This window comes from Chlamydotis macqueenii, chromosome 16 (genome assembly GCF_036417535.1).
Source record: "Chlamydotis macqueenii isolate bChlMac1 chromosome 16, bChlMac1.mat, whole genome shotgun sequence".
Lineage (NCBI taxonomy): Eukaryota > Metazoa > Chordata > Aves > Otidiformes > Otididae > Chlamydotis > Chlamydotis macqueenii.
The window spans coordinates 16,140,267-16,164,918 of NC_141571.1; the positions used below are offsets into that span (position 1 = coordinate 16,140,267).

The window sequence follows — 24,652 nt, forward strand, 5'->3', positions numbered from 1 at the left end:
TTCAACGACACCCTCTTTATTCAAAAATAGATATCTATGAGACATTTCAGAATATACTGCTGTCACAAACGGCAGCCTATATGTCTACATTAATTCCTAAATCAATTCATATACAGATTTAAGCTTTTGTTAAAAAAGACACACCTTGGGGGAAATCTGTTTAACCTTGAGAGAATGTCACCCAGTTCACCAGATGCCCTCTGCCCAAAAAGTAAAACAAATAAAACTAAAAACCACAAGACTTCATTTAAATTAAGCAAAATAAAACACACACATATATTTGGAAAAAAAAAATCAAAACATTTCAATTAAAAAAAAAAAGAGACATACAGCTCTCTCACAAATCTGCCCAAAACAACAGCGTGAGATGTCAACACATTTGTCTACATAATTTTTTTTTATGACAGCTTTTTTGTCCTATAATGCATACACAGTCAATCAATGGTCAAAACAATTATTGGTGAGAGCAGCCCCAGGGCAACTCCGTGAGCTGAGACGCGACAGAAACGATTCGGTTTGGGTTTCCGAGGTTTGCTGGGGAGGGGATTGTTTTTCATTTTTGGCGAAAACAGAGAGAAAACACAGCGCTTTATTTAAATAATGTTTGGACCATAAAAGGCTGTATAATCAAATCAATTCATGGAAAGAACAGTTCTGCCACTGGAAAATTTCCTCTGAACAAAAGAGAAAAAGCACATCTCTTGGCTGGGCAGTGCGGGTGCAAGGAGTCTAAAAAAGGACAAAATGAAGTGTCAGTAAGAAAAGGACGTGAGCTTCTTAACACCTTAATGACCAGAAAATGCTGTATTATTTGTTTTAACTGAATGCTGAGCAGGCACTGAATACCCTGTAAAATAAATTACTGGGGACGCAGAACAGGCTTTGCACTTCTGCAGGTCTCCTCACGCCTTTGACAACAGCAGCTTCAGACTACGGGGAGGCACAAACACAGCACATCACTTCAACCGACCTCAGCCTCTGTGTTACCCACCTGCTATCAGATCAAGCGTTTCCAGAAACTTAAGAAGTTTTCTAGTGAGAGGTGCTAAATTTAAACAGAGTCGTTATCCAAATTGGAATGGTTCTCAGTGATCGGAGTCCAGCTTGTCGGCCCTAACACACCAACTACATCGGTGTCAGCTAAAACATCAGCTAGCAGCCTCGTGGAATTCAGAGTATTTTAAGTTTGCCTTCTTTGTTCTGTCTTTTCCCAATTATAAAAATCGCCTCACAATAATCTGCGACACAAAATTAAGTACATCCTTCTAATATCTACAGGCATGACATGGTATGTGTGCATACAGGATGTGTGCATATATGCGGGTCTATCTTCTATATAAATAAATATTTATACCACATTTCACTTCTGATCATCAGATAACTTCATTAAAGCTGTGGAGAGTATTCTAGAATAGCACTGTTACTGTAACAACCCTCAGAGCAGGTCAGACAGTGCCCGTCACTGGGGTACTGCCGGCTGCAGCACACCGTTCCAGCCCCTCTGTTCGTGAGGCCAAAGCTTCTGTACCCGTCTCAGTTCGTATAATGAAGAGGAAAAATGTGATATAAATCCAAGGAAGCTAGAACAACATTTACTTCCATTCTCATTCAGATAATATCCAATTCTGCATTGCTCAGCAGAGTGTAAATTGCGAAGCTATCTCTAATTCACAAAGAAAAGCTGCTTATTTTTATTGCCTGTGGTGAGTTTCAATTTATGTACACGCCAAATAGGAACTACCTTCACATCAGTCCCACGACAGAATGAGGATTTAATGCAGATTTAAGAAAAATGCTTCCCTGTATCACTGCTCAGTAGATGCTGTCTCCTTACGCTGGCATGGTACAGGCCCTGCACGCACACATCCCTGCAAAGCCCGCTGGCCACCCTACTGCCTCAGAGACGGGTTCAGAAACCCAGCAAAAACAGACCAGACTATTCAGGAATAATACGATACTTGTAGAGCGAAAAATGTTCTGTGGTCGACCTTTCTCGGAAAGCTTTCCAGGTACGTATGTACATGATTCTCATGACTTCTGGGGGTATCAAGTGCTAAGAGCAAATAGCAACTAAAGAGTATGGAAAAATATGAGAAAGGTTTGCCTATCACGGACTAACCCCACTCCCTTCAGAGCTCACAAAACTCGCTCTTTCTCCTCCCCTCAGCGTGAGCCGGTGTACACAGAGAGAGGGCGAGCGTGAGCAGCCAAGAGGCTGAAAGCAGGGTCTGCAAGTTCCTTCTTACTGTAGATCTCGGAAGACTGGATTTCCAGTCAACACCAGAGTCGTCTTACTTCTGCTGGTAGCAATGGAAACTCGGGGACAGCATTTGTCCTAGTCTGTTGAAAACAGGTCACCAGCAGACGGCAGAGGTGCCAGACCTCCTGTGACATTGGGCAGCAGCGACAGGTCTGGAAGGCTCTGGATGTGGGACTTCAGCTCCTTGCGGACCTGGGTTACCCGAGCAAGCTTCTGTTTATATTCCTGAGGGAGAGACACAAGAGAAGGAACATTAAGCACGGGTTAATTAACAGTGCTGTTGGTTAAGCTAGGAGTATTTCTTTTCCAGGTGGGGATTCTGGGAGAAGGTGGCAAGGCCCTGGTTTTCTGAGCAACTGCTGGCATGACTGCACCCAAAATTCACAGCCCGGTAAGAAAGGGAAGCCCACAGGCTTTGGCATCTCAAAACCACTACTCTGAGCTGTGTGACTTTCACAGAAGCCACGTGAAATGCCCCCAGATCTGCACCCACTGGGGCCTGGGAGAGTATTTGAGAGAAGCGTCATTACACAGCTGCTCTATTCTTGTGTTCCTCCCCAGGCAACTGACTCCCACCCACGGCAAGAGCAGGAACGCCGACAGCACTCCTCGGACACACCTCTACCGCAGGCTGAGGTACACCGAAGGCATCAGCATCACTCTGCTGCTGAAGTGCTGGTTTGTTGTTGTTTTTATTTTCCCCAAGCTTGGATTATCTAAATATTCAGAATTGATCAGTTTTCCCTTTCAAGGCATCAAATCAAAACCAAGCGTTGCCCGTGGAACAGGCTCTCCTCCGCGAGTGCTCAGACAACTCAGGATAGCAACCACAGCAGCTGTGCCACGAGACGGGCACGTCAGCAAGCCACACTGAAATATCGGTACGGTCACTAAACGAAAACCAGAGACACCCCCCACACTGGACTGGCAGCAAGCAGATTACAGACACTCAAATTACCATAACGTTATTACACAGGCAGAAAAACAGTACGTTGAAAATCCCTGAGGGGGAAACTTGCGAGTAGTTTTTCCACAATGAGGTCTGGACTGAGCATTAAAACCCCAGTAAGAAATATCTATCCACCCTCAGAAACCTCCACAACCCAAGAGACACCAGGTAACAGTGCCTGCATTTCATAACGAGGAGACAGAGGACGAGTTCTGACCTGAAAATGAAAGAAAGAACTGCACCTTGTTACACTACGCTTAGAGGCCATTTAAGAGCAGATCAGCACATACCCAAGTTAGCCAATACAAAAGCTCAATGTAAGACCGATGTTTATGCAACTTTCAAAGTTTCGTGATCCTAAACGTTTATGTAACAGTTACAGAAGACAGTCCCTTGAGTAACAAAACACCGTATCAGATCCTTGCTTCTGGAGCGCACCAGCCTTCACCCAACTACCTGCCGCACATCTTCCGTGGCATCTCCGGAATGCAGGAAACAACGAGCTTAAGAAAGACTGTACAGAGCAGGCGGCCATGCAGTCCGCTGTAACACTAACACACACTTCATTTCTTGATTACTTGGCAAAGAGAACAGTTTACCAGAGAACAGAAGTTTATCTCTGAAGATCAAATAGAACCAGGCACACACGTAACCAAAGCATCTTTCTGAAGAGTTCACAACTTTAATCCCATCTTTCTAACCTCAGTGATGGAAATGCTCTTCTCCAAGCACCCAAGCAGAGCGGTTCCTGCAGGGTTACAAGCAATGAGTTTGCACTCTGTGTTTCGCTGCTTTGAATTGGAACAGTGAGAGCAGCAGTAGATTGCAGCCGCTCAGAACACCCCTGCGCCTGGAACGGCTATATAAATATATTCCACAGATTTCCTACCAGCACCAATCCGAACGTCCTTTAACAGCCTGTTCTATGAGGGATCACAACCAAGCACGTCTGTTAACGCACATGGGATATATACCGAAAAAATCCAGTTCAAACAAAGCTCTCCCAGCTTCATAAACTCAAGTGTAGCATTCACAAGCCTAGAGACAGCAACAACAAAATCCCTCAGGAGAAGGGGTCCATTCATTTAGGATTGCGAGGTTTGTTTGTTTTAATGGAAGACAAAGAACCAGGAGCAAAATAAGAATGCACCCCACATCCCTACTCATACCATTCGGGGAAATACTTAAACAGGGAAACACGTCAAGAGTTTGACGTTTTCTTCAATGGAAACAAGTCAAGAGTTTGACGTCTTCTTCAAGTCTTCACGTTATGAAGACCGAGAACAAAACCAGGAAAAGACCTCAGGTTTGAAGCATGAACACAGCACATAAGCAGCTAAAGAGGGAAGGCACTGAAGCACTGCACTCCAACACCAGCGTACTTCTCCACGGGAACACGGAAGCCAACACCGGGGAAAGAGGGAGGTGGGAAACGGAGCGCTCTGCTCAAGGCTGGCGAGTCACGAATAACGTGAGGCAGGGAGACAGCAGAACACCAGCTCCTGCACATGCGGGCTACAGACAGCCAAAATCTACTGTGTTATTGTATTCCACATGCTTACAGATAGGGGTGGAGGAGGCTGGATTTAGAGACTGCTTTTTGCAGCAGACTAGATCTAAAAAAAAAAAAAATTATCATAATTCAGGACACTGTCAGGGAGTGATCGATATCAAGCCAGGAAAGAAAGGGCAGCGCTTTCTCAAGAATGCCAAACTCTGTCAAGAGTGAATATCAGCAGAATTTTTTTTTCCCCGGTAATAATTCTTACTAAAGATCAGAAAGAAATCAAGAACAGCGAGACAGCTGGCAAGTCCTCTAAGTGTGATAAATGGGTAGAAGCCCCAAAACCCTTACAAACTCTGGCTCAGGAAAACAGCACTCAATTCAGGAACGGAAACGATGTTCTAAGGGAGCAATCCAGGAACCAAGATTTCCTAGAAGGGATGAACACCTGCCAGACAGATCTGATCTAGAGCACGCATCAGAGAACTCTCTCCTGCACACTCAACACTTTCCCTCTGCTCTAGTAGTGAGAGGTTGTGCTCATTAGTGGCAGAGTGGCAACGGACTCAAGAGAGCGGGCACCGAAGCTGGGTCAGGGAGGGCTGACGGCAGGGAAGCGGCTGGCAGGCACACCACACCGCACCATGGCAAAGCTCTAGGGCGGGGTGCCAAAGAGGGCCCGGTGGCAGCCCTCACCTCTGGGCACCTGCTCCTGGAGGTGGAAAATTCCGAACTCCCCCTACCACATCCAAGAAACACCCACCAGCGAGGTGTGTCCTGGATCCCGTTACCTCCACACATGGTGTGCGGCACGTTCACCTGGATCTGCCACTTGCACTACTCAGGGGCACGCTGCGGCTGCACTCAGGGGCACGCTGCGGCTGCACTCAGGGGCACGCTGCGGCTCCTTCCAGGCTCAGGGTTTTTTCCCCACAAACCGAGCTGTGGCCATACTCTGCAACACAGGACTCTGGAAGCACGCTTTAGGGGAAATCATGTTTTTCACGTAGCCCATGACATGTTTTGAAACTGCACCTTGCAGATTTTTTGCATAAGGTCACTCCACTCTATAAAACTGAAAAAATATGAAGTACACTTAAAAGAAACGGCTGCTTTCTGAGCTCTCAGTTTGTACTCATGTGTCTAGCTAATTGCCTCGCTGCATAGTAAGCTTTCATTAAGATTAATAGTATTTGGATGCTATTTGCTTTTTTTAGGCAAAATAATGAGATCTTTACTGTAAGCAGGACTTTCAGGATGATACAGAACAAACTGGCACTGTGCCACACACATGCTTTTGCTAATCAACACTGCTTTTCAGCCTGCAGGATCCTACATCCACAGCAGCCAAGTGAATTACATATTTAGTCCTTGAAACAGATGAAAAACCAGGATTAAACACCACTGAACGAACCTGAAAGTGTTTCATTTAAAAGAAGCCTTGCCTGAACGTTATAAAACTGCCTGTAATTGGCATGGCAGGAAATTCGTTCTGCTGCACCGCTTGGTTCACCTTGCCAAGCTGCACAGCACGGACTTCATTTTATTTTAGCTTAGAAATTGCACTGGCCACTTCCATTCCTGTTCTGGGTCAAGCAGCAACACGCTGCAAGTCATCACAGCAACCGCGTCTCCTGAAAAACATCTAGTTAAACATTAATGTGCTCTGAAACCAGAATTCATCTCCTTGCTCTCCTCTTTGGGGAGGACACCTTTAAGTAGACCCACAGAAGACTCGGCAGCAGAGAGCTCAGCAGAGCACCTCTCCAGCTGCTGGAGATGCCGCCTCCTCATCTGCCAGCCTCTGCAACGCTCAAAAGCTCTCTCGGAGCTGGCCCAGGCTGCCACTGTACAACAGCAACGAAACCTGGCTTCATCGGCAACTTATCCCTCCCACAACTAACACTGGGAGTGCGCAAATGATGTATCACTAGGCAACCTTTGCTCCTGGCCCACCCCCGCGGGCACGACTGGCTCACCGCTGGAAATACTGATGTGCAGTCAGGCACTTTTTGCCACGAGCATGACACTCCCTGTCTGGGTGCTCCCGTTCAGGACCTCCCTGCCCTGCCCAGGGCGGAGAGCAGACCTCCCTGCATTGCCTAGTTCCCATAGCTATCTCGGGCTGCTTGCATGCACGTAATACTGACATTTTTGTTTCCTGGCTGAAAAACTAACACTTCATCTCTCGTTCCCTGCCTAAACCACTGAAATGAACATACCACAACCCACGAATTCTTGTCTGAGAGGAAAGCATGCCACAGAGGCATGCCAGCAGTGACATGCAACAAAACCTAAGCAGTGGAAGCAACACAGCAATAAATTGCTTATTAATCCACAGAACTAAACCATACTTCAAGAAAATACACAGGGCTGGGCAGTTCAGAAACCTCAAGATTGTACTTCATCCTTCAGAGATGCATTATCAAAGAGGTTTGCAAATTCACACGGGTGCAGCTTTCCCACCTTATTAAAGGTGCCTTCAAGCCATGAACACTAACCCACCAACACCGAGCAACTCCCACAGCCCTCAGCAGGATTCTAAGCCACAATTTTTCAGGTGCAGTCTGCAATCAGGAAAATTCCCCTGAACTGGATCCTAAATACACCGCGTTCTGTATGTTTTTACACGGACGTACACACGCATACAGGCTGCACTAGATACCCACACCGCGTACACTACAGCACGTTTCTCACGTCACCTTTCACAAACAGAGGGACAGAAGAGAGGGAGGGCACGGGGAAGAACTCAGCATCACTGCAAACCAAAGCAAAAGTTCTGAATGTACACTCTCCTCTCTATGTACACACACACGAGATTTTCTCCTCTCCCCATCAGATTAAAACAACCCCCTCCACTTGCTTCACATTTTGTACTGTCAGCAGTTATTCTGGATACCCATAAAGCTTCCAGACAGTTTCCCATTTCCAGCCTGCCTGAACTGACTTCAGCTGAGCCACCCGGTACACGAACAGAAACGCTCGCCCAGATACTTCCCCCTTACATTTCAGTTTTACACAAACTGATTCCCTGGAGTTTCTCTGCTTGCCTGCCACGCATTCACAAAGAGTACATCGACTTCAAAAGACAATCGTTCTCCTTGAAGTTCTGCAGCCTCAGGTGCTGAAGGACAAAAAACCTCCCAGCTGACTGTACTCTGTAATTGTACAGAGGCAGCGATGACCAAAAATAACGCAAATCAGAGAACTTCCAGTGGAAGTTAAGCACTCCTGAGACACGAACAACGCCGTATCTCACTCTTATAGAAACATCAGCTCTCGTTTCTACGCCTGGCTGAAAATGGATTTTATGTCCTGACACCTATTCTGAAGGCCTAGGCTGACCCTGCTGCAGCCCAGGCCATGGAAGATCACTCACCAACTGCAGTATCAAGCCTACAGCTTCTGACAGAGATGAAGCTCCATTTAACAACAAACTCAGTGCCCAGATGTTGTGTGACAGAACCCACCGTTCCTTTCAGGACGTTAACCTAAGGAATATTTACTATTAAAAATACACACTTTGTTATAGGCTGCTCAGCATCAGCTTTGGTTCACCTGATTTTGCTCTGCAGTGATTGCCAGAATTAAAGGAATTCTGTCTTCTCCTTCTAAGCACTTTTAGACTACAATCAAATTACCACAATCTCCTCTCACCTAATAAAGTAATCCTAATTATTAACACTTTCAATTTTTTCAGTTGCTACCCTAAAAGCAGAGTTTGTCTACATTTGATCTTGAGGCTCTGTGCCAGCTTCCTGCCTTCAAATTACCAGTGTTTCTCAGGCCTGCGTTGTTTCAGCCCTTACTGATGCCAGTCTGCATCAATGCTGAAGTGTAATGGTGTAACTCACCGTCCAAAAGCTCCTTTCTCAGCATACCGTCCCTTAGTCAAGCAGCTTTTCTGCAGCTGATAAGAGCTCTGTGTCAGTTTTGGCGTTGCGAGGTATTCTGAGCATTAGCCCACTAGACATAAATACAGAGTTTGTGTTTGTTTTGAGAATCTGCGGTGTTTCATGAGGGATAGTACTAACAGGATTAGAAAACAACTGTAGCTCTTCAGACCACAAAAGCTGCAGATTAGCTACTTTCATTGCTATCATAGTGAGAGACTTTGCTTTGTGAGTAAATTAAATACAAAAAACATCCAGAGTGATTTCCAAATTAGCCCTTTCCATATCTTAAAATAACGCCCTGAGTCATACCAGTACTAGAAACCCCTCTCCCCACCTAGCAGCCTGGGCTGGATTAGGATAGTGCAGGAAACAATCCACCTTCTGTCGAAAAACGCCATCTCATCTGAGTCAGGAAACTCACTTCACAGGAGAAAAAAATTACAGTCAATAGTACCAAAGATTCTGGAAACAGTACCTTGAGAGCAAAGCATACAGCGAGAAGATATGTAAAATCAGATTGTTTATTTTCTTATTTGGGTCTTTGCCCGAGTAAATGCTTTGGATTTTTAACACATTCTTAATTGCTACAAGAATTTCAGATCCTTCTATTCAAATGCTTATCAGCACTACAAAGACAAACTCAGGCTATCAGTAACGGTACTGCGGGAACATCAAAGACCCAAACAAACCCGATAAGCGGATCTGGCCTGCCATATCTGCAGCCAACATCTTCCACTGTTCATTAACCCCCTACAACTCCAGAACAATGGGATGCTTTAATCAGGCAACATCGCTCAGCTAAGAGCTGAGATTTTACATCAACACGAATTGTGCCTTCGTGTTAAGTATTAAAGAGCGACACTTCCTACCACTCATTTCAGACTTCTGCAGCGCTCAGGCCATCGTGTTTTGGCAGAGTGACAAAGATGCTAACCTAAACAGACATTTAATAAGATCATTCTTTAGTTTCCAATGTACTAAAGAACCTGTTTACACTCAACAGTGGGCAAGCAACCTGTTCCGTTGCCATCAGCAGGATTATTCCTATTAAAGTAGCGCAGCCAGTGAACCGCTTAATTTCCAGGATTATATTTCTGCCTCTACCACAGTTAAAATTTTCCAGTAACATTCCTTACCAAAACCGTATTTTCTAAAACAAGAGACAACACAATCGTCACACCACTTCAGCTAGTGCATTAGAAATTTTCATTCAACATTGTCATTGTGAATTTCTTCATTTCAGTCTCAAACTGACTCAAATTTATGGATTGTTCCGGGATTTTTAAAACATTGCTGTGCAGCATTTTGCTAGCTATTTCTTGCCTTTAAAAAAAGTAAAGAGCAATATGTCTATCATTTATATATACACACACACACACACATATATATGTTTCTGCTAGACAGGTGTCCTCCTCTCAGCAAGGAAAAAAAACCTGACCCAAGACTTCTACCGGTACTCAGCAAGTAAACCAGGAGCCAAACAGCATTTGGTTTTACGGCACCTTTCATATCCATGTCTGAATGCGCCTCTTAATGACTCAGTCATAAAACAGACATTATGCTTGGAGAAATTCAAGTAAAACCAGCTAACCGAATTACTAACTCTCCACACTAACTCTGAGTGCAGCGTTGGCACTCGTCTGGCTGGTTTGGAAAAAATGTTGCTCTGGAAAAGCAACACGTTCACAGTCACAAGGCACGGAGAAACTCCAGCATAAACACACACGACAAAGAAAACGCTCAAAGTGACATTCACCTCAGAACAATGCTGCCTAGCTGTCAGAGGTGTCGTGGCAGTAAACAGCCTGCAACTGCTACAGCACAGTCTCCTTCCAGAAGATTTTTGTCCTCTACACCAGCCCACGTCCCACCCAGCAACAGCTGTTCATCATAACCAGCAGCCCAGAGCGTGGAGGAAGTCCTTAATGTGCCGCCAAGGGGCGGCTAACAGATGGCAGCGCGACACAACCACCATCATTAATTAAACTTCCACGCTCGTCCCAGGACGCCGCGCTCAAAGAGCCTCCTTTGAGACAGAGCACGCCAGGTAATGGCAGGCTGCCGCAGCCTCTGCGCTCGCTCTGGGACGCGCAGCTGGTGCCCAGGTCCAGCCAGCGCAGTCTCATTTTAGTGTCCCGCCCTCCTTGTTCAAGGGAGCCACGGCGGGAAACGCAAGCCAGCTTCCCTGGGGATCAGCCCCATTTATATCCACCACCGAAGCTGCAGGTAAGGGTGGCTGTCAGGGATGGACACCAGAAGATCTTATTTACGTGTCGTTCCCTAACCAACAAGGGGCTGGCAGGGCAGATGAGGAGCACCCAACCATAAGGAAAATATCAACAAAAAAACACCAATAAAAAACCTCAGCTAATTATGGCAAAGTGAGGTTGACTTTTTGGAAATTGAGATTTCATTAAAAAATAGAGTAAATCCGAAGAAACTTTGTTAAGTAGCCTATTTTTCTTTTAAAAGTATTGAGTTCTGGGCCTTCCATGTCCCTATGTATTAAAACACACTAGACAGAACATCAGAACGGACTTTTTATACCCATCCTTACTCCTGTTTTACTCCAAATGTAAAGGTAGCACCTAAAATAATTTCCCTTGAGAGGAACACACAGATTAGGAGACAAGTGGGAGCACTCGGTGGGGCAATCAGCTCGCCAGCACCAGTGCAATCGCTACTCACTTCTAGCTTCTTCTCCTTCTCTGTCAGTACATCCTTCTGGTTCTGGGTGTACTCGATCAGCATGCGCGCCAGCTGGCGCCGGTCCTCCAGCTCCGCTGCCAGCCGGCCGTTGTACTCCGCCAGTAACAGGCACGCTTCGTCCACGGTCTTCGAAAGACGTTCGGCTGCCTCTTTGTCTACGTGCAAAAGCATTGAGTAAACAAAGTTTAAAACTTTCATCTGTGACAGAAAGGCTACAACTCACCAGGCACACACATGCCACCATCTCATTCATAAATGCACTTCTGCCTTGACAGGAAAACAGGAGTTCTGATCGCAGGGGCTATGAAAGCAGGACTAGCCACCCAAAAACAGCGGTGGTTAGACCGTGACAGGATTTTTATCCTCGCAGAGATGTCAGTGCCTGGGCAGGGATATAAATCTATGAAGTCAGCCTCTACAACCAGGTTAAACTAAACATTTAGAGTGTACTTTTAGAACTCGTTTAAACAAATCAGGTGGTTTTCACATTCAGACATGGTGTGCACTTTTTAATTCCTCTTCTCCCTGGATAACTCCCAACGTGTCAATACACGCACACATCCAAATCGCACACTAGTCTTCGCAGTTGGACACTCTAAGAGCACATTATACATGACTAAAGAAGTGACAGTTCATAACAAGTTTAAATTAAAACTCCTTCCAGCACCAAGAGTCAAATCAGTTCAAGCTCTAAATGCTCCTGTTAATACTACTTTTCAAATACAATTGTGAAAGTCTGTTTACACAAAGACTGACAGACTAACGGAGGTAGTGAGTTTCCCAGATCTACCAAGGTGTATGTGCATGCTCAGCACAATCTGATAAAACTCAAAAATACCTAACAGTCAAGGTGTTCAAAATCCAAGACATCCATCTGAGAACTCTGGCCCTATTTCCTTTACATTCTTGCAAAATGCTGTTGACGCTCTCCAAGTACAAAAGCCTTGGGTCAAGCAAAAAAAAAAAATGGAAGAAGCAACGTAAGTGTCATCTTCAATTTCACTTCACAGGATTGCTATCTATTAATTACACAAAAGCTACAAAACAAGGACATAAAAGCAGGAATCCATTCCACCATGCACTGTGATTATTTAAAGCACAAACTCCTTTGATTTCTAAGTTATTCTTTGAACCAATGTTCATTCATCTTCCAGTTTCATACCTGTAATTTTCTCCAGTAAGGAAACATCTTGAACCTCCTGAGGCAGGGAGGCAATTTTTTGCCGCACCGTTGCATCTCCTGATGCTGCATTTTCCAGGTCTTGCAGGGCTTTGATCAAATCCTCAGTCTATAAGACAAGTTAGCTAACATTAAAACCAGGTCACTTCCTGCCACCTCCTCTGGATGCCTGGCCACTGCACTGAGGTCACCTCCCTTTGAAAGCAATCGTTTTTTGAATATTTTCTTTACGTAATTTTTAAACTGTTGCTTCCTAACACAGCGAGTATTCACTAAGTTTACAATATCCCAGGGTGCAGAAATACAGTAGGATCATATTTTTCAAGGCTCCACGGCAGAAGACTTCTCATGACGATTAAGAGAAGTTGTCATTTAACAGTAAAGTGCATGACCATACCAGTTTGAGAAACAGCCACCAGCCCTCTGTGTTGCATCAAACTGGGACTCTCTAGCTGAGCACCCCTGACGCCTTCTCTTAGGCTGGCAGGAGCGTACTTGCCCCTTTGTTCTATTGGTTCTACTCCAAAGGTGCATTCTGACATAGGGGAAACAAACAAACAAACAAACCCCCCAAAAACTCCCCACCGAATCAAAACCAAACCCGTATTAGTCCACACAAAACTGTGCCAGGCTTCCACCGCTGTAAGGGTCAGAATTTCGTAACTGGTTACCTGCACGCTGCAATCTGCAATTAAACCAGACTCCCTCGTACCCCCTCACCTTCATCTCGCAGCTGGTTTTAGTGAGGAAATGCTGAGGAAAAGTACGTCAGTGGAACGGAATACTCTCAAAATGTATCCTAGCTTAAAAAGGGTGTGGAGGAGGACAGCCTTAAGAGGACCCCCCCAACACACCATATTTCCTCCCTGCTCAAAAAAAAAAAAAAAAAAAAAACGTAAACTAAAAAAAAGAGAAAGACTCCCTGAATAGGAAGAAAAAAAACTGTTGCTTCTTTGTTTTAAAAATATTATTGTTTTAATGGGAGGGTTTTGAAACTGGAACACTAGTCCTGTAAACATCACCGCCAATGTTTAAACTGCATTGCAATATTTTGAAAAATAATAAAAACATTGAAAAATTTTGAATAAATATTTTTTTTTAACGTGAAAAATAAAGAAGTCCATTACCTAATATTTACTACTTCTCTGCAAACTGCTGCCGATTTCCAACAGTAACAAACATAACGCTCTATCAAAAGAAACCATAAGCTGCAAGGCATCTGGAGGCAAAACCAACAAAAAGTCGCACTCATTTCCTTGACAACTGTTAGTTAGTTTATTTTTCAATGTTTACACTCTACCAGATGGATGGTGTATTTTTTAAATCGTCTCCGAATAGACAACGGTGTAACATATGTTCAGTCTGTAGCCTTAAATGGTCAGAATGATCCTCTACTTCACTCCTTCTACTTCCACACCGCTACTGTGTCAGCCCCAAAACAAAGCCTTCAGAAGAGGTTTTCCTAACCGACGCCATGCACACCTATCAAAGGCTGAGCTTTTTAATAGACACACGGAAAGGGATGTCCTACAAATAAATAACTAAGTGTGTCACAACTTTGGATTTGAGAGATTACACACTATCTTAGAAATAATGTTAAATACGGTCTCTTCTTCTAGCAGTGCTTTGAGGTTCTTTACTGGCAGTACTACTCAGACCTTGGTTTAGAGTACGCAAAATCACTTGGAAGCAGCACAATATTTCAATGTGAAAAAAGATGCTCTTCCATTTCCCATGGACTTCTTGGCCCCCAAATGACTTCCTCCATTAGCAGCATTTTACTGCTGGCAGCTCCACCTCGTGGCTGTGCCACAGGAGGTGGCTTTTGGAACCAGGCCCACTCAACCCCATCCCACGTTACCAGCAGCGGCCCAGCACTAGGGTCTTGGGGTGAGTAGCTCCCAGGGTAATCATCATCTTCCTCCTCTTGAATTTGCTGAAAAGTCCGCTTTAAAGACTTCTTCTCCTCTGCAACTAAAGACACACACAAGCAACTCATTTTGGTGCCAGTTCTGCCCACCTTAACTGTCCCTACTTCAAACAAACCACACCGGGTGCTCGCATGATTAAGCTCTTTAAAGAGAAGCATGGCCACAGCTGGACTCTAATGTTGGCACCATATTCCAAACATTCAAACGCAAAACAGCAACAAAAGGTTGATTCTGCCCACCCCCGCATCTCTGTACAGGCAGGTATGAGGATACAGTCTCCACATCTGCAGGGTGCACTGTATACACAGGTGTGCTCACACGCTGGAAGGAGGAGAGAAGCAAACCTCCGATTTGTCAGTAAATGTTCGCTCTTCAACCCTGCTCAGACTCTCTGGGTAACCCCATGTGCACAGGCGAGGACTTCCAGCAGTAGAAATGAAGCACTGATGCCAGGATATGTATGCACAGGAGAATCTTAAGTTCTCTTACTTTAAGTTATCTTTTTGCACCAAGTATATGCTCACCGTGGTTCCACAATCAGCTACACTGCTGGTTATTCAACCTTCCACCTGTCCATCAAAATAAAGACTTCAGGACAGCTCTGTGCAACTAAAACTCTAAGATGTGACAGCAACAGCAGCAATGGGCAGAGCATGACTCGATCTCCAAGCAGGTAACCTGTAACCCTTCAGAAATCAGGATTTCGTAAAGCAAGAGACCGTGGTGGTTGAACTGACCTTAGTTTGAAAGGGAAGAGACAGGTTATTTAACGAGCCAGGAGTCTTAATGCAGCTTTTGATCCAGTTACAGAGCCTTCAGAAGAAGACAGTAGAAGACTTGCCACCCAAATTCGTAAGAGTCAGGGTAACTTGCGAGAAAGCTATAGGCAAGTGTTGAGAAATCTCTTCAACGGAATCAAGTCTTGCCAAGGTAATCACGGAGTTCAAGAGTCTGTATACACTTTGATTCACAAGAAAACCCAAGATCACTCTTGATTTAAGATGGAATCAGCCTGCCTAGCTCTAACGAGGAAGCAAACAGAAAGGTCTGTTCTTAAATGCAGAGTTTTGCCTGCCTAGTCAGGGGGGACATGTCTGAAAAACCCTTCACGTGAACGGAGAGAAAGGCAGAGGCGCTGTACACCCTGTTCTTGGCGGGGGGGGAAGCTGAACGCCCTTTGTGAGGCAGAAACGCGTCTCTGTTAGAGAACAGATTTACTCAATGGAAGGCGAGGAAGCACAGAACACAGCTACCCTAACGCAAATGAATTTTTAATGTATGCTAGAGCAAAGCTACCTAGGCTAGAAAAAGGTACAGTCTAAGCATTGTATGCATGCAACTGATGTCACAGACTGCTTGATAATCTGGCTCCAAGCAAGAAAGACACCAGATAAGCAAGAAAAACAGTTGCTGTCCACTGAGGTCTGCAAAAGACACGAGTTGGGCTGAACAGGAGATGCACCGACGACAAAACGGCCGAAGAGAGCATCTAAAGCTGCACAGCCCAGTGCAACGTGCCATCAGTAGTCATCACTTGTGTGTACTTACGATAAAGTAATTAACCAAGAAAGGATAAACACAGGATAATCGATAGAAGAATGCGTGACCACAGTGCCCGCAGAAGGGAGAACAAAAATAAGAACTGGGATTCGAATTGCTGCGGAGCTATTTCTGCCGTGCTGCCAACTGGCGTACCACAGACACAGCACTGGGCTTGCTGACGACTGACAGAGGATCCAGAACTGGATTTCCTGTCTGAACAAGACCAAGCGAGTTTGATCGGAAAGACTCTGAAGAAGGTCAGTGCATGAGCCTCTGCAGCCCCAAGCACCAGTCACTAGCTGGTGCACCCGGAGACAGGCCGCTCCCTGTGCGCAGGAACGGCAGCTGATGGGACAACGCGGCCAGCAGACAAAGGAGACAGTCAGCCTTGAAGCACCATTTTGGGCACGAGTACCGTGACATCGATTGGACTGCTGCACTTTTTTCCTTGGCATCGGTGAACAGGGGCAGCAGAAGACCTCATTGAGGAATCCTAGAAACACCATCTCAATTTCAGCAAACTAGAAAAACAAACTCCAGACTTATTTTCAAACTGAAGAGCATACGGTGGGAAGCGACCCCTGAAAGAGGAGGAAGCCAGCCATAAATTATAACCCACCCTGCCTGGGTAACTTCCAAAATCTGCTAGCCAGCAGTAATTCAACCATTGCAGCGCACACTTCTGAAAAAGCCTGTCAAATCCAACACAGAAGAGGAAAGCAAGCATTAAGAGCATCTAACACTGATCAGAATTCAGCAGTGGTATGCAACACACACCTTAGATATCCTTGTAGAACGCGACAGCTTCTTCCAGGAAAATCAAGAGCCTGTTCCTGACAGGGACATAAAGAAGATAGAGGAGCCGCTCCTAGAGCTAAAGTCAGCTTTGCTGCTTTGCTGGGGTCTTCTTCAGAGCTCAGAAATTGAACTACTTCCTAAAAGCCTTCAAAGAGCAAAGCACTTTGTTTCTCCAAAATGACAGACAATTGCTGGCATAACAGCTTCGCAGTGAAGCTCCAGGTTGCTGTATTGCTGCTCGAGCGTCCAGAGAGCCTTGCAAAGGCATTTCTCCACCAGCTCTTCAGTCTTCAAATCATCCCCAGTGGCCTGAGGAAGCTTACAGCGCCAGAGACCTCAGTGACAAAGTATGAGTTTCTCCTGTCAGCTGGCAACAGGGGAGATCTCCCCACCTAGGGTGTTCACCTTTTGGTCTCATCTCCTGACAACTGGTTTTAGAGGTAAACAGGCTTTTTCCGATTTGACTGCAGGCTCATATGCATAGTAAAGAGAGAGCAGCTGTGGAAGCTGCAAACACACATTCAAAAGGGTAACTGGGAATTTAAAACTTTGCTCTGTTAAAAACAACAGGTTTTTGTGGCGTTTTTTTTTTTAATCTCAAAAGAATATAAAATTATTATCTTCTCTTACAAGGGCTTGGTTACACTCATCTCCTCATTCACGAAGCAGTCACGCCACATGGTAAGGAACTCCCCATGCAGACAAAGCCTTTCGCCGCAGGGAACAACATGGGCTCAGATTCAAAAAATAAAAAAAAATCCTTATTTCACATGAGAATCTATCAGTCTTGGCACAGTTACATCACGTGCCTCTCCTGACAGTGAAGCATACAGTCACACAACAAGCTGCACGAGCAGAAATTTCTGTATAAGGGAAGCAAGCAAGGAAATCCCACTGACCAGCTCCTGCGGTGCCAGGATAACCAGCAAACCTGTACAAGAGAGGTTTCCAGCTCCAAGGTAACCGTTTACTGGAAAGGCAGGCCGGCTGAATTTAAGTGTTGTTCTATGTGTTGGCAGGGCTATCACCCTCAATCAGCGTAACAAAAAATAAGGCTCCCAACCTGCTGCAGGCTGTAGGTTCCAAGCACCAGGGCTTTAGCAACTTGCCAAGATCCAAGCAAACTGATCTGGAAGACACTTTTGGAAAGTGCCCGAGGACAAAACACTGAATACACCACCAACAAAAACCAGACAGCTCTCCTAGAGAAAACAGAAGACCACCAGAGAACACCGGAGGACACAGAAGAGCAAAGTGAGACAAAGCTAACGGTCCAGTGCGCCTGCACCTTCCAGCTGTTCTCACCCTTTGGTTTTGGGGGCAGATTACTCAGGACTGTTTAAGTGCGCATTACAACAGACACTTGTTGGTAGTCCCTCCCCAGTCAAGCACAACTGGAGTTGATCTGCTCCAAAATCATACCAGTCCTGTCCCAGGTGCCTTTACTTCAGTTACTCTTGGAAGTATCCCTGCTGCCCTCCCTCAGATGTTTCTCTCCGTATTTCAACGGGGTCTGACCTCCCGTGCCAGAATTTGCAATATAAACACAGCCAGAGCAGAAGGGTAGCAGTTCAGTTCTGCGTTACAGGGTGACACTCCTACGCCACAGCACATTCAAGGACTTCTTTCAACTGCTTATTACAAAGACAATAAAAAGAAAACATGTCAGCCATAGAGGTTGTATTACCTAAGGGATTTTACATCAAACCTCTACAGAACTAGTCTTCCCAGGTACTCAGACAAACGGGTGGTTCTGCTCCTCCCTATTGCTTGTACAAAGAAACACTGGAATAAAAACGAAATTAATGAGAAAGCAAACACAAGCTTAACGAATACATTTAGAGTTAAAACAACATAAGTAAGATCTCAATATTCAAAAGCTCATTTCCATCTATATGCATATTTCCTCAAGGAACCTGAAAGATTATAAAATTTGGCAGTAAGCTGCAGCACTAAGGAAGCCAAAACAAGAGAATATAATCCTTAGAAAGGGCCAATACTCCTCCCCCTCCACCTCTCTGAAGGGAAGGCCTCATCATCTGTGCAACCAACTCTGTTCCTCAGCAGGAACCGAACCGCTACACATCCAGCCAAGACCTGGCTACCAACGGAACAAGAACTCAGCTGCACCACCGAGGCACGCACCGGGAAGCTTTAAAGATGTCTTTCCTCGCTGAGAGAGGACTCTGCTTTGTTTTGGCCAGTTCCACAACCCAAAGTGTGACTCTCTGCAAGCCAAGCAGAGCCACCCTGTTCAGAAAGCAGCACCTGCCAGCCCAGGAATTTGAGACACTGCAACACGTAAAAGCCGTAGAGAACTACCTGCAGAGGCCTGCTGCCAGACCTGGGGCTGAAGAAAAGAGTACTCACTATCGCAGCACCAGATACGCTTAAGGAGCTTCAAAACTCTGTTTTAACAGCACAACCTCACATCAACCTAAAGACACTAAGAGTACCTACGGCTCAGCTGTGTCTGCCTCGCGTGCACACAAAGCCAGGAATCAGAGAGCTTTTGGAGGAGCAGTGCACCTCGGTTTGCCACTCCTATGAGAAACGTTGTTATCTGTAAAACACAGTAATTTCTTATTGTCCATTTCGCTTGTGTTCACCTCACCTGTCTGAAAACAAAATAGAGTAACCACAACAAAGCCTTCTGCAACGCAGATAGTCACCCACCAGAAACTGGACAAACACCAGTTTATCTTAGAAATCCATGAAAACCCCATGTGAAACTAGCTCTCACCATTACGAAGCTAATTTGAAAACAAGCCAGTCAAAGCAAGGAGAAAATTCAGGGGAACTCTGCTGAGTTTTTCAAATTTATTTTTCTCTTAGTTTAAAAATTAAAATTTCTTTTCTACAGTTAATTGACAAGGCGGCAGCAAAATTCACCCTCACAAAAAGGCCTGAAGGGTTCTCTCAAATGAAAGATACATTAGCATCTCCCATTACCCTGCCAAAACCTGGTTCTCGCTAAGTGAAGATGCGCACATAGCAGTTCTTAAGACATCTGTATTTACTCATTCTGTTTCCCAGACACTTAGGAAGGGTTTGACTGTACATAAACATTTTTAAGTTGAGAAGGAACAGTAGTAGGACTGCTTGATCCCACCAGCCAAAGGGAGAATCCCACCGAGCAGTTCCCCAAGGAAATCACAGCTGTGTTTCTTGGACACAGAGTGTCATTTTGTTTAGATTAAAAATTAAACACTTATCTAAGTACCCTAAATGAACAGTTTCAAACCCTCGGTTAGTCAGTTCAACAGGAACTCAGCCATGTAAATTCTGTCCTTTCATGACAAAGAGGTGTCTTACGCACTGGACACCGACAACAAAAACCCCAATCTGAGCTATTTCATGTGGAGACCGCGTGCCTTCCAGCCCTCTCCCCGCCCTCAGAGCGGCCCCCTCTGTCCGGATACAGCAGAGAGTCCCTTCGGTCAGATCAGCTGGGTCTCCCAGCTTTGGGGAAAAAAGGCAACACCTTCTGAATGCCACACTTCAATCAGGGCAAGTTGGAAGGCCTCTGCTGTAAGCTGCCAAAGCACCTATCCAGTCATTTCATCCAAAAAAAAGCACGTGAAAAAACAACTGAAAACCACAGCCATAGTCTTCACTGTATAGCTCACGCTTCGCTCATGTCTTCACACCAGTTCTGCAGTAGCTGACAACTCCAGCAGACACGTCTCGCTTTCACCACCCAAGAAGGGCATATGAGCACTTCTATAAACGGCCAAGCCAGCTCTCACAAAGTATCACCCCTCTGCGGGCACAGAAAAATCTGACAAAGCAGCAGTGTGATTTCAGCTAATTCGAAGAGGCCGACACTTCCTTCAGCTGCAAAGTGGACAAACACTCTCCCAGCTGGAACACCCTGGGTTTGTAACGACCCTCACCTTCCGCAGGCTAGGCATCCTACTGCTCCTCTCTTTCCATGACAGCACTACCAGATAAATATTTTCAGGTGCTATGGAAGATGATGAAGTATCTGCCAAAGCAGTACGAAAGCACAGTCAATGCAAGAAGCTTGTACTCAGCCTCTCACACGCCTCATGCAATAATGTAATAACTGGGAGGTTCTAACAACGTTAAATGATGCAAAGCTAGTGTTTTCCCCAAATGATACCAGCTGGTACAAGGAAAAAAGAGATCAGACAAGCTCTTGGGCATATATTCCAGCCTTCAATTATTAAAAATCACAACAACATACAGTAACTATGCAAAATTTTAAAAATGAATACGAGAATGGAAGCACTAACAATACTGAATAACCCATTTTAATAACCTAGCTGCCAGCTCCCAGAGATGTAGAGTGGGACAGTTTTAACACTCAAGGTGGACACAACAGTCCCCTGCACCCTACTGATTCATCTTCACGTCAAAACGCAGCCCTGGAGTACCCTGTCTGCGTAAGCAGAGGCAGAAATTACCTTAAGTGTAGCTTACTGCCAGCCACAAGTCACAAGGCAACACACCTTCCAACTGGAACCGCGAGTTTAATGAAGAATCAGGCTTCTCTCACGACAATCCCAAAGAATCTCCGCATCCAGCTCAGTAACAGCTCCACCGCGGGAGCCCAGAGCTCAACACCTCGCAGTACTTTCAGCGCAACACGTACCAGTTTAAACACAACGCGAAGCACGCAGCAAAAGCAATACGCATTTACCTTTTGTTTGGGGGCTGTTGGAGTCCTCCATAGACAGCTTCAGCTGCTGTATGAACTCACTGCCGTACACGCTCCTTTCTTGCCAGATGTTAAGCAATCGTTCCAAGGGCTTTTTGCAGCCCTCGTCTGCTTCTCTGTTCAAATATTAGAAAGTAATCATAGTTCAGCTGAAAAACATTCCTGATGTTTATAGAGAGCACCTTCCAAACTAGCAGCTGCACCCACTGCAGTATTTGCACGTTTGGAGGGAATCTCTCTCATATTGTCTGAAATAAATGGTGCAAAACACATTTGTGGCCAATTTTCCCTTTTCACCAGGATCCCTGAAGGTGCTCCACATTCCCACCCAAAGCAAAAGCAGGAAAAGGTTTGAAGGAAGAAACTTGCTGTCGTTCAGAATCTGCAGGAAGAGTTATAAACCACTCCTAAGTTGACAGTTTTACAATTCAGAGTATTAACTTTCAACAGTTGCTTCAGTCAGTAACGTCCCAATTAAAAGCAGGTTGTTTGGATCATTAGGCACTTGAACGTACGCGTACAGCGCACTGGAAGGGAGACAGACGTCCGGAACAGCGTGCCGCTGAACACAGGAGACATTAGAGTTGCTCAGTTGAGATAACAGGAATAATTACGCTACTGAAAGTCTTAACTAAACGACAGTACATTTTTAATAGGATGGGAGCTGTATCTCTTATTCCCTTCTACGTATAAAATCCATTCTTCCTCCAGCAAGGAGACTAACGATCAGACAAGCATTAAAACAGGCAATGCAAAAGGAAACCGCTCAGAGTAGAAAACTGAGGAGAATCCCATGACCCAAAATACCAGCTCCTTCAAAGCCTCTGACACCGGGGAAGAGCCATTCGTTACGTGGCTTTAATAAGCACACGCTCCTGTTCAGCTCTGCTAGCCACCAGCACATCCCCAAGATCCTGTGGTGACAACTGAAATAAAGTACACGGGGGCTGCACGCAGAGAGCAAACGTGCCAAGCTCTGAGCGGCTGACTCGCATACAAACAAGTTTCCCCCAAGAGAAACGCTAACACTAAACTGTTCCTAGCCACAAAGCAGTCAGAGCCCAGTCTGTACTGGACAGAGGGTACAAGCACCCCTGAAACTTCAAAAAAAAAATTCAATTGAATTCAACTTTGTAAAACAAGAATGCAAATCTCAAGAAAGAAAAGTTGAAAAAATACATAACACAGCAACATACCTGGCAACATGAGAAAAGGCATCCACAAGGACAGACTCAAACTCCCTGGTAAATTCAGGGCCTTTCCTCTTACTGTTCTGGATGACATCGTTTGCTAAATACAGGAAAGTAAGCTTCCTACTCGACTTCGCTGGGAAAGGGGAAAAAAGAAGGAAAGAAAAAAAAAAAAAAAAAAAAAAAGAGAGAGGGAGTTTGCATTTATTTCTCACTTCTTTCATCTGGAATCATTAACATGGTTTTCAAAGTTGCCTATAGCTTTTTAGCCTGAAAACAAAGTTCAGGATATTTCCATGATCCAAGAGAAATCCGAGGCCTTCAGGTCAAACAGTTCCAGATCTCCTCACTTCTGCTCGGATTTTCCCAGTGAATTCATAAAACGAACATGAGCTTAAAACTTTTTGTCCACAGTGATGCATCAACTCTGAGGAAAGTTGCTAAGAAATAAACTTTAAACGCACGATTAAAGTGAGCTGTTCTAGCCGACCAGCAAGTTAATGTAACAACAGACTTATTTTTCATTCATCAGCTTCAGGGAAAAAACCTCAGTACAGAACCACTGAACCCAGGACAGAGTGAAACTGCTGGATAAAGCCATTGCAGAGACATAAACATTTTTCTAGACAGTGCCGTGCCAAAGCAACGCCAAATCTCTTCCAAGTACCACAACTTTTTCCCATCCTGACGCCATCAGTTTCAATTTTAGTGCGGCCACAACCGGTGGGAGACGCGGTTCTCCCGAGCGCACTGGCTGCGAATACGCACGCACGAGACAGAACACAAAAGCACTTATTCCCTCAGCAGGCCAGATGCAGATCTTCCAAAAATTCCTACTTGATAGCCTCTAGCGACCACTCGAAAGATTCTGCAGCTCGGACTCCACCAGCACCACCCGCTCCGAGGGGCCGCCGCTGCTGCCGCCCAGGGCGAGCACGGTGGCCTTGGCCGGTTTCCCAGCTGCGCCTGGGGACGGGGCACCGGCACCCGCGGCCTCCCTGACTTCGTTATGAAGCAACCTGGGAAGATAGCAGCGCTCAGGAAGGTTAGCTTTAGTTACGCTGATCTGCAGGGAAAAAAAGCATGAAGCGTTCCCGGAGGATACAGCCAATGGGTTTAATGGATCCGTGCAGCCACTTTTACCCTGCTTATCTCCGAACTCCACAGTGCGATTCGGAACAGACAAGAAACAGCAATCCAAACCCAAACTCTAAAAGCGAAGTCTAAAAGCCGAGCAGCCAGCACAGCCCCTCACGCTTCACTCGAGCCCACCCGGGCTCAGCACACCTCTGCCCACAGCCGAGCTGCCCGGCCCAGCAAAGCCGGCGGCGCAGCCGCCCCCTCCCGGCCCACCCCTCACGGCCCCGACCGCCGCCCCCCGGCCCGCAGCGGAACCCGCGCTTGTGCCCCGCCGCGGGGGAACGGCCAGCGGGCGCCCGGCGCTCCCGTTCGGCTCAGGCTCCTGCGGAGCGGCAGGAGGAAGAACCGGCCCCGCGGGCGGACCCGGGGCCGAGCCGCAACCGCCCGTTCCGCCCCGAGCCCGCGGCGCCGGAGGCCCGGGGAGCGGAACGGCGGAGGCCCGGGGAGCGGAACGGCGGAGGCCCGGGGAGCGGAACGGCGGCGGCCGACGGAGGAGCGCGCCGGGCCGCGCCGCGGGTACCTTTGCGGAGCTCCCGGTGCCAGACGGAGACGATGGGCCCTGCGTGCTTGCGGTGGTGGATGAGCCACAGCGACAGCGTCTGCACGCTCTGCTGCGAGTTGCTCAGCTCCGACAGCTTCTTCTCCAGCGCCGACTCCGAGAAGGAGGACATGGCGGCGGGCCGGCCCGCGCCGGGGCTGCTCCGCCCGCGGGGGAGGGCGCGACGCCGCCTCACCGACAGCGAGCCGCCGCCGCCAGAAGATGGCCGCCCGACCTCTCACCCCGCCGCGGCGGGTCGAAGGGCAGCATCCTACGGATCGCCGGAGGGGGCACGGCAGAACCGCTACGCCCGGCACGCAGCGCGCACGCA

The 24,652-nt window shown here is 46.3% G+C and overlaps 1 protein-coding gene across 1 annotated transcript; it reads right to left on the reverse strand.

The window, feature by feature from the left end:
* RPRD1B (regulation of nuclear pre-mRNA domain containing 1B) lies at window positions 1-24,630 on the reverse strand. The gene is made up of 7 exons (XM_086760670.1): window positions 24,304-24,630; window positions 22,650-22,779; window positions 21,436-21,569; window positions 14,360-14,472; window positions 12,481-12,607; window positions 11,298-11,473; window positions 1-2,485 (listed from the first exon to the last, which is right to left on the reverse strand). Exons 1-7 carry the CDS (start codon window positions 24,452-24,454, stop codon window positions 2,336-2,338), a joined length of 981 nt encoding a protein of 326 aa, XP_086616796.1. The 5' UTR covers window positions 24,455-24,630; the 3' UTR covers window positions 1-2,335.
* Window positions 24,631-24,652: the final 22 nt, after the last annotated feature.